This window comes from Ursus maritimus, unplaced genomic scaffold (assembly GCF_017311325.1).
Source record: "Ursus maritimus isolate PB19 unplaced genomic scaffold, ASM1731132v1 scaffold_17, whole genome shotgun sequence".
Lineage (NCBI taxonomy): Eukaryota > Metazoa > Chordata > Mammalia > Carnivora > Ursidae > Ursus > Ursus maritimus.
This window is the reverse complement of record NW_024424119.1, coordinates 49,876,318-49,890,312: the sequence shown is the minus strand read 5'-3', so window position 1 is coordinate 49,890,312 and position 13,995 is coordinate 49,876,318. Positions and strand designations below refer to the sequence as shown.

Below are 13,995 nucleotides of genomic sequence, written 5' to 3'. Positions count from 1 at the left end.
TTATACATCAAGTCTAGGCTCATTAACAAGACATTCAAGGCACTAGCTGGTTGTGGACTGTCTGCATCCCTAGACAATGTACCCATTGGTAGCCTGGTGCCGTGTGCTCTGTGTGCAGACCTGAGTGGGTGGAAGGAATACTCTTGTCAATCCGCTGTCAGCTTTACCTAAGTAGATACTGATTCAGCCTCTAGGCCCACCAGCTGCTGTATCCATTAATCCTTTGGCCTAAGGCATAGGCTGTTTGTTATCAGGCTTAGACCTCCTAAGGTTTGTATCCTGAGATTTCTTAAGCTAATTTCCAATATCAGAAGGGGAAATTCAGGAGAGCCTGGGTGGTGCAGTCATTAAGCGTCTGCCTTCGGCTCAGGGCGTGATCCCGGCGTTCCAGGATCGAGCCCCGCATCGGGCTCCTCCGCCAGGAGCCTGCTTCTTCCTCTCCCACTCCCCCTGCTTGTGTTCTGTCTCGCTGGCTGGCTGTCTCTGTCAAATAAATAAAATCTTTTAAAAAAAAAAAGAGGAAATTCAAAGATCTACTTACAAGAAAGCCATACAAAATCTTTATAAACCTGGGTGTGGGGTGTGGAGACTAGTCATGTCAAGGGGCCTTGAGAGAACGAAAGCTGGAACCCTGTCTCATTCAGCTCAGAGATGAGAAATGCTCGCTCCTTCCATTCAGCAGTAGCTTACAAGGGCTGAGCAACTTTATTTCTGAAGTCTCACCACCAGGGGGTGCAATGAGAGCAGCAAAAGCTTCTGAACTTGTTCTCTTCTGTTTCAGCCATATGGCCTCGGGCTTATTTCTGTGCCAGTCCCTGTACCAGGTGGGCACCATATCTGCCCTACTGGAGCTCTTGTTGCCACAACTAGTGTAGGAATGATGGAATTTTCTCTAACACATGGAACATTAGTGGACACCAACATTAAAAGTCATATTCCCAAATAATTGTACAAATTTCCAATCCTCCTTTCCTTTCTACAGCCTTTTCTCACCAAACCCACTTCTCCAGCCCTGAGCTTGCTACTGGCCCCAGCCCTGCCTCTTTATCATTAGACTAATTTGAATGGAGCTGGAGACCCATGATCAAAGTCAAGGAACCCACTGCCAGAGACCCTTTTAATTCTTAAAAGTACCCTTTCCCTGTGCCTCCATCCTCCCCCTCTGCTACTGGAAGTGATTTTCCACTGTCCCTACCCCTAGGTACGCTGTGACTCAGGCAGAGCTGTTTGCCCTGCTTTGCCGCCTGGCCGATGAGCTGCTCTTTAGGCAGATTGCCTGGATCAAGAAACTGCCTTTCTTCTGCGAGCTCTCAATCAAGGATTACACGTGCCTCCTGAGCTCTACCTGGCAGGAATTAATCCTGCTGTCCTCCCTCACCGTTTATAGCAAACAGATCTTTGGGGAGCTGGCTGATGTCACTGCCAAGTACTCACCCTCTGATGAAGAACTACACAGGTAAGGACTGTTGGCTAGGGAGGAAGTCACACAACCAAACCATTGTCATCCCTGCAAGGTAGGGATGGAGTGCCCCCACTGACACTCCAGAGGATAGGAATTAGAGCCACACACAGGGCTGGCTTTGAATCCTTACTCTCCACTGACTAGCTTTGTAACCATAGACAAGTCTCTGATTCCTACATTCTGAATTTATAAAATGGGATAATTACCAGTATTTCCCCAACAAGGTAGTTGTGAAAAATAAATAATACTGTGCAGCGAACCTTAGCAGAGCGCTACACTATTATTATTATTATTATTATTATTATTATTATTATGGATTACTGAGGTAAGATAATGTATCTGGGAAATACAAAAACCTAAACTCTAAACTTCATCTGTAAAGTGGGGGCCTCTGAGCTATAGTTTATAGTTCAAGAACAAGATCTAGAAGTCAATATGGTACCTACTATATGCCAGGCACTGGGCTTAGTATTTTACATTACTCTTATTCTTTTCTCACAGCCTCTAGCATTATAGGTGTTGTTATGCCTATTTTATGGATAAGAAAACTGAAGTTCAAAGAGACCTGCCCTTTAATGTTTTGGGTTTGAACCCAGAGCCTGGATTTGAACCTATGCCTGCCTAATGTCAAAGCTTAGGCTCTTTGACTGCATCTGAGATGCAGTGAGATGGTAACAGCATGGGACTAAGAGACCAAGCGGCTCTCTTCAATGTTTTTTGGCATAACTTCTCATCCTACTTGGTCAGGATCCTAATCTCCTGGTCTAGCACAGATCTTTTACTCACTCACTTTGAAGACCTACAGCACGTGGTGACACCCCAAAATCAGGACAAATGGATCTGTTGATACAACTTTTCTGGCTTATTAATTTATCACGTGAAAAATAAAGCTTAAATCACATTTAAATAGACATTTCAGTAATTCACCTTTATTGAACAGTTTTAAAAAATCGAAGTTTTGGGATTCCAGAACACCAAGAAAGAGGAAGAGGTACCCCCATCAATGAAAACTGGAGGGATGGGGTACTAGCCCGCACACTTCTCTACACAAGACCAAAGTGCCTCTCCTCTGTCACCCAATTGCCATGGAATAAAGACAGGCTAAGTGTTAGGCTGAGAGTAAAGCTCCAAGACTCTCAGGGGCCCTTTGCACAGCTGGGGGAGGGAGGAGTCTGGATGCTGACACTCTCCCATTTTTCTGATATTTCCTTTTCAGTGATGCTTACTGGCTTCAGGGTAATCTATAAATGACAGAGTTTTGAACCCAGCTGACACTTTGTCCTATAAACAGACTATCTGATTTTACAGATGACCTAACCTCCTGATTTGAGCCTTTAATTCATTGTTTCCATCAAATTCATATCTCTTGCTCCTTGATTCTGGGCCAACTGAGTGTTTGAATTGCAGTCAGTAGGCTTTAATATTGTCAGGGTTTGCAGAGCTGGCCCAGTGAGTCTGGCCCCTGTTCGCCTGGAATCCACCAGTGCAGCCTGGAGCTGTCTACAAAGTCTACCTATGGGCTCTAGTCCCTATAAAATGATGGGTTTTCCCAGGCCCTCTGCAGGTAGGCAGGGATCATTGGCCATGCAAGGCTCTTTGTGGCTTTGAGCTTCATAAAGCACCCCATCCCACTGTATCCAGTCCCTTGAGCCCCAAGAGCAAGGCAGAGGCCAGTAAATTAGTGAGGAAATGTTTATTTCTAGGAAGGCTCCTTACCGAGGAGAATGTAGAGCTGTACTGTCCAGTATACTAACTGCTAGCCTCGGGTGACTTTTTAAATTTAAGTTAATTAAAATTAAATAAAATTAAAAATCAGTCCTCATTTGCACTAACCACATTCCACGTGCTCACTAGCCACATGTGCTTAGTGGGTACTGTATTGGACAGTGCAGATCCAGAACATCTCCATCACCTCAGAAAGTTCTGTTGAACAATGCTGATTCTAGAACATGTGTTAGTTCTGAGGAAAGAAATAGATTTGTTGTCAGGACTTACTACTCCATGTAAGAAGCATATGTTATCTTTCCATGGAAAAATACAAGTTAAACTTCAACATGTTAGTTCTGATTACACACCCATGTACCTAGGACACTGTTCTGTGTGTCAGAGGGAGGGGTGTTGGGACCAAGATGATGCAGACATGGTTTCTGACTCTGAGGTGAGAGCCCCTATTTGTGGCTTAGGGGATTGGGAAACAGATAGAAACAGGTAACAATCTGTAATCCAGGAGGATACTGGTGGCGATCGAGGGGCATATGAGGGACTGTGCCAGCACAGCCGAGGGAGTAAGGACCTCTACTTGCATAATCAGGTAATGTAGACATTTAAGCTGCGTCTTGAAGTGGGTTTTCCTAGGTAGATTATAGAGAATAGGAGGAAGGCAGGAGATAAAACAGAGTCCTAGAAGTTAGAGTTCCTGGGTGATTGGTTTGTGCAGGGAACCAAAAGCAATCCTGTGGATTAGGGTATAGAGAGAATGTATCTGAGAGAAGAAATGAGGGAAGAAATGGCTGGAGAAAAAGGTTTAAAAAAAAAAAAAAGGGCAGATCATGAAGGTGTTCAAATGCCGGTGTAGGGGCTCCTGGGTGGCTCAGTCGGTTAAGCGTCTGACTCTTGATTTCAGCTCAGGTCATGGTCTCAGGGTCCTGGGATTGAGCCCTGCGTTGGGCTCCCCACTCAGCGGGGAGTCTGCTTGTCTCGCTCTCCCCCTGCCCCCTGCTCACACACACACGTGCACTCTCTCTCTAAAGTAAATAAATCTTAAAAAAAAAAAAAGATTCATTAAATGCCTATCAAAAGAATTTTGATTATATTATGTAAATACTCTTAAATCATAAGATGTTTTTATGTGGAGCAATTACATGGTCAGGTATCATTTTAGAAAGATCCCTGTGGCTGTAAAGCTTCAGGTGGATTGGCATGGACAACACCAGAGGATGGTGGCTGGGTAAGAGGTTTTTCATAATCCGGGTAAAAGAAAACAAGGCCTGGACAAGGCAGCAGTGACTATGGGAATAGAGAGGGCTGTACAGAGTTAAGAGATAACAAGGAGGTGTAGTCAGTGGGACTTCAGTGAGGCAGAAGTTGGGGATGCTGCCAGGCAGGTGAGTGCCAGTTCTCTTAGCCAAGATAATGCAGCCTGAGAAGAACAGGCGAAGAGATGAGCCACTCTGAGTTTGGTTTGGAGTCTCTTGAGCCTGAGATGCATGAGCCGGCGAGCCCAGGGGGTCAGAGGAAAAGGAAGTATGAGAACCTCTGGATTCAGGCACATTAGAGTAAAGCATTCCTTACTCTGCTAGAAACCCAGGGTGTGGAGTCTGTAATTGGCCATAGCTCTTTTTTACCTTGCCTGCTCCTGCATTACTCCTACTCCCCCAAAATGCCTTTACTTTTTCACGACTCTTGAGTGCAAGTGAGTTCCTGCTGTCATGAAAAGGCTTTTCCCTGATGATACATGACCACCTCCTTTTCTCGTCTCAAATATTGAATCAAATTTATGGTACCCATTTTCCTTAATCAGGCTGTTATCAGACAGTGAGCTGGGCGAATTTGATTTAAAGCAGATTGTAGCACCAGCCAGTGACTGCTCCTGGCCCTAATCAAGACTCCTTCACTCTCAAGAGAAGATGCCTTGCACTAGATGGGCTTTAATGGGCACTTCTATCTCGTGAGCACTGCTCCATTTCTGCCAGATCTCTGGAAAGTTGCCTCCCAGCTTCCCTGCTCACACCCTAGCTGTAAGTTTCAAGAAACAATCTTTTCTTTTTGTTGTGATAACAGGAGCGATGATGATGATACCATTAATAATGATAATAGCTAACAATTATGGGCTGTTTATTGTGCCAAATTCTGTCTTAAGTGCTTTACAAACATTATTTGTTTAGTCCTCACCACCGCCCCAAGCAACTGCATTAATGTCCTTGCTCCACGATGAGGAGCATGAGATTCAGAGAGGTGAAAAAACTCAAGGCTACAAACCTAGAAAGAGATGAAGTTGAGATTATCACCTAGATCTCTTGTGCTCCAAAGCCCAGAAGCCTTACTATTACACTCTACTAAATTATTTAGCCTTCTAAAAAAGTTCAGCTTTCTGGAATGTGGCCTAGAGTTGCAGTCTTACTTTCAATCTTGGCGTGTTTACATGGGTGTTGAGATGACAATTCCTTTAAAGCTGATGACTGCTCCTGGGGGTAGGTGCACTTAGCTGAATGAAAAAGAGACAACTGGGCCTCTCGGCCCCCTTAATGGGACATAACTTACATAGTGTCAGCTTCAATTGCTGACTGAATGGTCCAGTGGTTTGGGGGATCCTGGCAGGAATGTTTTCTTTGTCCCAGCATGCTTGTGTAATGGGAACCTCGAAGAAGAATGGGTGTGTTTGTCCAACTTTCTGGCTTTAAATGCTGATAATTTGCAGACAGGGAATACAGGGGCGTTAGAACTGTGGAGTGGGCAGATGTGGAGGAGGAACGGCTGCAGGAGAAAGCAGGCCCATGGAACAGAGAACAATTTGTTTATCAAGGGGTGGGATGCGGGGTGTGGAGGAAAGCTTTGCAGTCGGGCTGTGGAGACTGAGTGGGGGCTACTGGGCTGGCTGCCAGGCCCCCACCACTGCCAGGGGTCTATGATGTTTGCCTGTTCCTAGGAAATGTGGAAAAGAAGGTACGTGCTGTCCCCAAGAGAAAGGGCAGATTTGGGACATATTCTCACGCCAGGCACTTGGGAGCTCCTTTGTGTCCCTCACATCAAGACTCAGCCAGCAGTAAGTTCACCACTGCTGGCTGGGGGGTCTGGCTGATAACCACACACCTGCAGGTTCTGCAGTGCCAGAGGGAGCACTTGGGGCAAGCGGGTGCTGATTAAGGGAGAGAACATTATCTTTGTTTGCTACACTGCTCGGCCACAGACAGATGCTGGCATTGCCGCTCTCCCTGCGTCCTCCTTTTTGATGCCCTACCACATTTCCTCCCCACACCACCCCTCCAGGCAGATACTAGAGGGAATTCACAGTCAAGACCTTTTTCCTCTCAAGAACAGAAGTAGTCATCAGAGTCCTGTGATGAGGCATGCTCTTCATTCCCAGGCCAACTGCCTCCTGCATGTCTCAGTATCATGCAGGCACTGCAGCAAACCCTACACCTGATTGAGGTGGGCCCTGGGCTGAGTCGCTGTGGGAACACAGAGTTCCTGAGGTCTCCTGTGGTAGCATGAGGTAGCCTTTCCCAGTTACCAGTTAAGAGCAAGACAGGGAGTGGACAGTTTAGTGCTGAGAAAGCAAGAGGCTTGGAATTAGAAAACTTGGGTTTAAACTTTGGCCCCACCCCACCACCACTTATTTGCTGTGCAGCTTCGGGGTAGGCAAGATGCTCTTCTTTTGCTTCCTCATCCCTAACGTGCAGGTGTGATATTACTTGTCTCACAGGTTGTCAGGAAGGTAAAATAGAGGGGCGCCTGGGTGGCTCAGTTGTTAAGCGTCTGCCTTCAGCTCAGGGCGTGATCCCGGCGTTCTGGGATCGAGCCCTGCATCAGGCTCCTCTGCTGGGAGCCTGCTTCTTCCTCTCTCACTCCCCCTGCTTGTGTTCCCTCTCTCGCTGGCTGTCTCTCTCTCTGTCAAATAAATAAAAGTTTAAAAAAAGTAAAATAGAATGCAGTAGGGGCACAGTAAATAACCTCTCTGAGCTTTGTTTCCACATGTGAACAAAGAGGGCTATAATACCAATTGTGTAGATTTATTGGGAGTATCCAGTGAAATAATGTGTGTAGAATATTTAACAAAGTAATTGGCAAGTAACAAACACTCAACAAAGGGTAGAAAGGTAGATAAGTTTATATAGTAGTTATTCAGTATAAATTTGTCTATCAGCCAGTTTGGGAAAGTATTAATAAAGTTGTAAAAGCCATTGGGCCAGGCACAGAGAGAAATGGAGTCAGCCCTCATTGTTCAAGTCAGCGAATGGAGGGAAGAAGCCCCAGGTTGTGATGGGGCTTTGAGGCAAAGAGGTCAGGCTCTAGATTGCGGGTAACTGCTCCTGTAGCTCCCCCTGGTGCTTGAGAAGTGCAGATGCCAATGACCCCAACCAGAGCCAGGCTTTCCCCCCAGGAAGAGAAAATGTGCTGCTTGCCCAGGAGGCCAAGCCTTTGCAAAGCCTTCAGAGTCAACGCAGAAGGCAGTAGAGCCCAGACAGCGGTAGTACATCCCTAGGTGTTCGGCACCCTGCCCAGATATGGACTTCTTGCCTGGCATAGGGCTGCAGTACTCAGATCTGAACATGACACCGGGAGGTAGTCCCAGGGCTGAGCATCTTCTCTCCTAGCCGCATCTAAGGCCTATCTGGAACTCTCCTTAGTCCACTCCTAGAAGGGCAGAGGCTGAGCCTGACCCCAGCTATTACACACTCTTGCTTCCCCATTAAGCCTTTTTGCCTGCTTGGTTTGGTGGTATCTCCACCTCTGGTATGAGGTATTGCCCACTCTGACCCAGAGTATTAGTCTCCTAACCTGGGGCTCCTTTTTCTAAAACTTGATCTTTCCCCAAGGAGCTTACTTCTAATCCAAAGAAAGGAGCATGGTCCACATTGAGGCTTCTCTGCTACAGTATGATGCTGTCCTTAGATATTGGAAAAACCAAGGGCTTGGGAAGTTAGCCCAGATTCCAAGTTTTAGCTCTGCCACCAACTAGCTGTGTGCTTGTGGATGGACCAGTCCCCTCTGCTCTTTGAACTTCAGTTTCTCATCTATACAGTGGTAATGATAATCTCACATAGCCCATAGAGCTGAGAAAATTAAATGAGAAAGTGCACATAAAGTGTCTAGCACAGAGACTGGCACAGCATGGAGGCTCAGTTAATGTTTCCCTTCCTCCCTAGCTAAAGTCAGGGATGCCAGTAACATTTTTCATTGTGCATAACCTCAGCCCTGCTGGGAACCGTGAACCTAAAAAATACAATCATCAGCTTTTTCTTCACTGTGGCAGAGGCTCAGATAGAGTCACCATGGCAGCTGCCATTGATACTGGGGGCTGCATCTCAACCGTAGCAGTATCTTAATAATGTCATATTTTTCCACATTTACATTTCAGACAGCCTTTGGCCCTTGTTACCCCAAGCAGACAAGCATTATTATTTTACAAAAGAGAACCTCAAAGCGTAGAGGGGTCAAGTGATTTTCCCAAGGTCTTAGAACTTTCGTATGTTGGAACTGGATTTGAACTTAGATTTAATTGGCCCCACCTGACCTTAGGAACAGTAGCTTGTATGAGCTGCCTTGCCTCTAGACAAACCATGCATCTACCTGTCTTTCAGAATGGTTTTGGGTTCCATTTCCCCCAGGCTCAGGCTCTTTTCTGTCTTCAATGCCTTAAGAAGCTGTAGGAGACCTCTGTCTTCCCTTCCTTGACCTCCATTGGTCTCAAAACCCACTCACACCTCTGTCTGTTCTCCAGATTTAGTGATGAAGGGATGGAGGTGATCGAGCGGCTCATCTACCTATATCACAAGTTCCATCAGTTAAAGGTCAGCAATGAGGAGTATGCTTGCATGAAAGCAATTAACTTCTTAAATCAAGGTAAGTAGCTGGAGGTGAGAAAAGGTTTTGTGGGGTTAGTTTTTTGTTTTTTTTTGTTTGTTTTGTTTTGGGTTTTTTTGCCGGAGATCATTTTCCCTCGTGTTTCACACACCACCTCCCACCCCTTTGCCCTCAGGACTGTCACACAGAATCTGTCACACTATGTGGGTACCAATCCTAGAAGGCCTATGCTCTCCTCACCCTGCCCCTCTATAAGGCAGGGCATGCTTTGGATTTTTTTCTTCAAACCTAAATGCCACAGTCTCTATAACTCATAGAGGAAGGAAGAGGATTCGCTTTGTTTAGTCAGTTTTAATGCATTTAAACACAGACACCAAGGACAGTACATGCGTCATTTAAAATATGTACCAAGTTTACCAGTGGCTGAAGAAGAGCAGGGTGACTGATGAAACTATTGGAGATAAGACGTCTATGACAGGCTGGCAGTGGTTCTGACAGCCTTTTCAGGGCAGAGTGGGGGGTGTACAAAAACTCACACAACATGTATCAAGCATGGCTTTTAATTAGAAGAGTGCTGGATGGGATTTATGCGGGGTATTACCTGCAAAGTGGTGCTAGTACCTGGAACATGAAGGAGAATTTATATTCTCTTTTTTCCAAGGTAGTGTATGAGTGCTCTGTTCTCACAGTGGAACTGGGCTGTTTTGCTTCCTGTGACATTGAAATTGCTCTGTTACTGTATTCAGTTTCCTAGTCCAGAGACTTCTGATCCCCTCCTCTTTGCTTACTCCTCCTGCTGCTTCTCCACTATTCATTCATTTATCTTCTCCATTCATTTATCTGCTGTTCCGTGTGCCTTCCCTAGACCAGGCACTGTGTTGAACATTAAAGACATTAAATAAAATAGATCCCAGGTCCCTGGCTTCAAGAAGTTGACACTCTAATGGCACTTGACACATTACTTGAGACTCAGATCAGGGGAGATCAGGAGCAGCTACTTGGAGGAGAAATCTGAGCTGGTCCTCAAAGGCTGGGTAAGATTTATATAGAGAATAGATCCTATTTTATATATAAATTATATAGATAAGTTATATTTATATTCCATGTATAAAAAGGCGTTGGTATGTGCATACACACACACACACACACACACACACATAGATATACATTATATATATATATATACACACACACATACATTTATATATAAATAAATGAGAGAGAAATCTATATAGAAAAAAGCTGGAGTGACAGCCCAGGGAGAATAAATAGTATGAGCAGAAGCACATAGGAGACCATGTGTGAGTACGTGCGGGTATTAGCAAGCTTTCTAATTGGCTCCAGCAAAGGGTCAGTTTAAAGACATTGTAAAGGATACATTGTGAAAGGTAGATTATTCAGTCAGTTGTTCAGCATCCACTGGTGACTGTTTTGTGTCAAGCTCTGTGCTGGGAGCTATGTAGGAAGTTGAGATACAGCCTAGTGCTCAAGTGTCTCAGTCTAGTGACTGTCCTTTATAATTTTTTTCCTTCTTTATCTGATTTCTCTTCCCTTATCCAGAGTTTTGTTCCTCCATGATAGAAAGAGAAAAGATCTCCTGTTGTGACAATGTTGAATAACTTTTAATTGAAAGATGCACATATTCAAGGAGCTGGTGTTTCTTCCACAGTAGAAAGCCCCTCCTTTTCCTGTGTGGTTTTTTCACAGATATCAGGGGTCTGACCAGTGCCTCACAGCTGGAACAGTTGAACAAGCGATATTGGTACATTTGCCAGGATTTCACTGAATATAAATACACACATCAGCCGAACCGCTTTCCTGACCTCATGATGTGCTTACCTGAGATCCGCTATATTGCAGGTAACATTCTTGGTGCTGGGCTTCCAAACCTTCCTTGCTTCTCTTGGCTTGTGAGAGAAATGAGACAAGCGGTGTTTTCAAGATGCTCATTACAGGCTCATCACCAACTGCATAAAAGAGCTACTACCATTGCCCTCAGGAAAGTTATATTATAATGAGAAGTTTGTATTTTCTTTGTAGGGAAGAGAGTCTAACATTTCCTGAGTGCCTATCATGTGCAAGGTGCTTTGTGACCTTATGTTACTTAATCTCAGAACAAACTCTGCAAGGCTGATTGTTGGTGATATTGTGGTCCTTCTGTGGATGGGGAAACAGACTGAGAGTTTCTCAAATGAACTTCATTTCCTGACTATATACTTTAAAATGAATACTTTAAAAGGGTGTATTTTGTGCTACATGAATTAATTATATGTCAATTTTAAAAATTAACTTCATTTCATAGAATTTCTTACAGATTTTTGGAGATTATTCATTTAAAGCAGTATCTTTAAAATAATTCTCAAGAATCCTACCTTTGCAAAGGAGTTTTTGTTGTTATTGTTTTATAGTCTTGACCCCCTTCTGAGCTTCTTGACATTTGAATAGGCCCATTTCAGTATAAAATCCTGGGTTTTGTTGTTATTGTTGTTTTAGTTCTTCTAGTAAAGATTCTTGTGTATAGTAATCCAGCACATACTGAGGGAAAACTCAGAAATGTGACCTCTAAGATAAAACTGTTCCTGTCAAAGTCAGCCACCCAATTTTGAAGGAAAAAATTTTCAGTCTGACAAAGGAATTTTTTTTTCTTCTACTTTTTGGACCTAGATAGTCTAGAAGATCTGAACTAGACCTAAAATATTGGTATTTTAGGGGTGCTTTGCTAGTTTATGGCTCAGCATTTCCAAATCTATGTTTTACTGAATAAGATATTAATCAGATGCTCTCTGAAATAAAGGGAAGTGAGTAGTTAATACCCCACTCTCCCCCCACAGAACTGGATTCTCAACTCTGGCAACATTTTGAATCACCTGGGAAGCTTTTAAAAAAATTTCTGTGCTTGGATTGCACCTGCAGAGATTCTGATTTAATTGGTATGGAGTGGGACCTGGGCATCAGTATTTTTTTAAAACTCCCCAGGTGACTCTAAGGTACTGGCAGGGAGAACGACAGCCTCAGATATTTACAAAGTATAGTAGCACACTGAATGTTCTGGAAGTCTTCCAATAGAGAAACCTGTATACCTTTCTTAACCCCGAATTTCTCAAATTTATTTGTCCCTGTGACCACCCGCTCCTTTTTTCCCCAGTACTTTTATTAACCCATTTTACTATTCTAAAGAACAGTGCTTTATAGAATGCTAGTTAGGGAATCTACCAGGAAAAAAAGTAGGATGTTTCTCAGGGTATTTTAGCTCTAAGAGAACATCTAGGAATACCGTTCAGTTTAAGATTTCTCATCTATAAAATGGGAATAACAAATAATATTTATCACAGGGAAATATTGTGAGAATTAGATCATGCATTTAAACACCTAGCACAGAGTAAGTAGATGGTAGCAATGATTATAGCTTGCACCATTACTAGACTCTTGAGGGTACCAGAATGGGTGTGGGTATCAGGATGTTAGCACAGTTTGTCTGATACTCCTGTCTTTGTGACACTACTGGCACTTTCCTTGCTCCAGTCCCTCAAAAAGGCAATATTCTCCCTTCACCAGCCCAAGAGGAGGCAGACACGCTCTTCCACTGCAGCCACTACTAACTCTTCTTTTCCCGCCTTGTTACCAGGAAAGATGGTGAATGTACCCCTGGAGCAGCTGCCCCTCCTCTTTAAGGTGGTCCTGCATTCCTGCAAGACGAGTGTGGGCAAGGAATGACCTGTTCCCAGCACCCCTCCTCAGGCCAGCCACAACGCCTTGGGTGGGGAGGACAGGCTCCAGAAGAAAGAGCCAGAGAGACCAAGATGGAGGCTGTGGAGCAGTGTTTCCAGTTGCCTCCATAGCAAGAAGAGTTTTTGTTTGTTTGTCTGTTTTTTTAACCTCATTTTTCTATATATTTATTTCACGACAGAGTTGAATGTATGGCCTTCAACATGATGCACATGCTTTTGTGTGAATGCAGCCGATGCATTTCCTTGCAGTTTACAGAATGTGAAGATGTTTAATGTTACAGTGTTGTCGTTGTTTAGAGATAGTTCTTTTGTATTTTGAGGGAGAGGGTGGGATGGGGCTGAGATGAATATTTCCATAATGTTGACAAAGACGACTACCTCAGTGGAAAGGGAGGGGTGTGACCATCCATCCTTTTTCCACATGTTCTCAGCAGACTCCTACATTAGTCTGTCAGAGAGCAAACTGCCTTTTTCTAGCCACAGAATTGCCAGGTAAAGTGAAAGAGCATACCACAAAGGGGCAAAGTGGTGTTGGGAGGTTTATTAAGCAAAGTGGGTGAGACATCGGAAATAGGGCAGGAGATGAGGATTTAGCCATCTCTTTTCTTTGGAAAGCATGGTAGTTGAGGGAGGAGGGTACAGTGACCAAATCTAAGTTAGATGTCCTCCCTCCAAACAACTCTTCAGGGAGAAGTGTTTCTGTTCTCACACCATGCTGTGGGCTCCCCCCACCCCCGCCGTCTAAACCACCACTATTAGTTTCTGCCACTGTCAACTTTTTATCTACACATGGTCCTGGCAGTAAGTTAATTCTTAGGACTTGTCTACCAGCTCCCTTGGGGCTCACAGCTACCTAGTGTCTTTACCCGGATCTACCAAGGTCTACCTTCCTCAGTCTCCTTGCCTCTCTCTTATAAATTTGACTTCCTATTGGCCCTTTGAAAAAAACAACTGAACAAAATGTCATGCTCTGAATCCTGGTGCCCACTGCTGATTTATTCTCCTTTCACCTTGCTTTTTTCAAAGGGTAGTGGGACAAAGGCCAGACTGCTAAAAGAATAAACAATCTTCCTTTCCCTGTTCTTCCCTTCACCCCATCCTGTCTCACCCTCAGGACTGAATCCAAAACCTGCAGTCTTTCCTACAGTGGGAAGGACCATTCACTCATCAGCTGAACAGAAGTTTTACCCCTTCATTCACCTCCCAAGTTCTCCTAATCTCTCCAAAATGAGACCAGGTTTCCTTAGAACAGAAAGTCCAAGTACTAGAGTGGCTCACCTG

At 44.3% G+C, this 13,995-nt stretch overlaps 1 protein-coding gene across 1 annotated transcript in view; it reads left to right on the top strand.

Annotated features, from left to right (window-relative positions):
- NR6A1 (nuclear receptor subfamily 6 group A member 1) overlaps positions 1–12,875 on the top strand; it is a 214,178-nt gene extending 201,303 nt beyond the window's left edge. Inside the window, exons 7-10 of the mRNA XM_040631869.1 lie at positions 1,202–1,456; positions 8,904–9,025; positions 10,694–10,846; positions 12,612–12,875. Of these exons, the coding sequence (XP_040487803.1) occupies positions 1,202–1,456; positions 8,904–9,025; positions 10,694–10,846; positions 12,612–12,700 (619 nt within the window). The 3' untranslated portion in view covers positions 12,701–12,875. The remainder of the gene's footprint in view (positions 1–1,201; positions 1,457–8,903; positions 9,026–10,693; positions 10,847–12,611) is intronic.
- Positions 12,876–13,995: the final 1,120 nt, after the last annotated feature.